The following is a 1,683-nucleotide window of genomic DNA, read 5'->3' on the forward strand; positions in this document are numbered from 1 at the left end:
TGATTAGATATAGATATAACATTCCAATCTTACTGTAAGGATATTATAATTGACACTTTTTTTTCCAGTCAACTTTTTTTTAGATTTCACTGTTCATGCAAAAGTTATTTTCGACGAACTGGTGCTGTATTTTTGTGTATGATTGCACTGTTGAGGATTCATCCCTTAATGTTCGTGACTGGATTACGACAATCAAAGTTCATTTAAGAACCTTACTGAATGCTTCGAGCTCTAGAATCATCACTCCCTAGCATATGTTATGTTGGAGATATTATCACTCTAATTTTGCTTTTGTTTATTATTTTTCTTTTGTGTACCACATTTTTTTTATGCGGTAACACAACATACACAGTCAACTTTTAGATATAGAATTCTTAAGGAATCAACGATGAGACACATACTAATCGTGATATGTGCCAATAAAATCGATCTTAGGGATGCTTGGTTCACCGAAACCGTTTCTACGGAAGATGGTGAAGCGGTAGTAGCAGTGAATTCTCACTTCTTGCATTTAATTTTAATCGTTATTGATTTTGGTTTACTTTCTTTTCCTCGCTTCATTTCCCACTTTTAACTGAAATATTTCAATTGAAAGCAATTTTCAAAAAATTTAGACAATGGGCGTTTTGTTTGCAGAATGCAGTGCCCTGAATGGTATTAATGTTGAAAAAGCTCTGATGAATTTGATTAGGTATGATGTAATATGATGTAGTGATGCTGGTTGTTTATTCATCATTTTCTTCTGAAAAAAGAACTTTTGCAGAGAGCTGGTGGTGACGGAAGATGTAGAAATTAGTGGAACTGGTGTAATTATCATGTCGAAATTTTCAAAGGGAAGAAGTAATTCATGTTGTTTTTGAAGAATTGAACATTTTTCCTGCTCTTATTTTAAGGATCCATTAAATCCCAGAATGTTGTGTAAAACAAGTGCTCATTCCTTTTGTTTCCTTGCGAAATTGTCTTCATATATTATTTACTTGGCTACAAGTATTCATTTTCCCCGATGAACTTTTCATATTTTTTCATATTATCGAAAAAATGGGTCTTCTTGACTCCTAAGGAAAGGCGTATTACTGGAGCTGGTAGTGCTTTAGAAGTTGCGTAGTTTAGGACCAACGAATTAATTATAGAATATGTGAACTCCATTTCACACTAATGGAACTTTTGCTGCCTGCTTTTCATAAAAGCATCTTTTCTTACATGCGATTTATATTTTGAATTAGTGTGGTAGATTTGTTGACTTATTCAGAATGCAGGTAAATAAATGTATACAGTACGTTCGATCACAACCATGTAGTGTATGCCAGGAAACAGAACAAAATAATTGATAAATTGGTGGATTACGCTATTTCTTGATAAATTAAATATATTCGGGCTTTATTTAACTTCGGGATCCATGTACTTTTTAATATAGTTATTGTAGTAAAAGTAATGGTTAAACATACGCTTGAGATGAAAGAGTAAGAAAAATAACTAGGGTGTCTCTGGGATCAAAAGCATCTGTTTTTTAGAAAAGTAAGAATCAGCTGTCGTAAAAACCGAAATAATTGTATCATGAAATTATTCATTCAAATAGTTTCCATTTACATCTGTTTTTTTCTCTCTCATGCCTAAGGTCATGAGTCAACTATCTAATCTTCAAATCGTCTAAAGAAGCTTTATCTGATGTTGAGATTTGCGCAC

General features: G+C 32.7%; 1 protein-coding gene across 1 annotated transcript; it reads left to right on the plus strand.

The window, feature by feature from the left end:
* Positions 1-388: 388 nt before the first annotated feature.
* On the plus strand, positions 389-860 carry LOAG_06381 (hypothetical protein; the record flags this gene model as incomplete). Its single annotated transcript, XM_003141917.1, has 3 exons — positions 389-481; positions 615-691; positions 764-860. The coding sequence occupies 3 exons, from the start codon at positions 389-391 to the stop codon at positions 858-860; spliced, it is 267 nt and encodes an 88-aa protein (XP_003141965.1).
* Between the last annotated feature and the right edge of the window lie 823 nt (positions 861-1,683).

The sequence above is a fragment of the Loa loa genome (genome assembly GCF_000183805.2).
Source record: "Loa loa unplaced genomic scaffold supercont3.49, whole genome shotgun sequence".
Taxonomy (NCBI): domain Eukaryota; kingdom Metazoa; phylum Nematoda; class Chromadorea; order Rhabditida; family Onchocercidae; genus Loa; species Loa loa.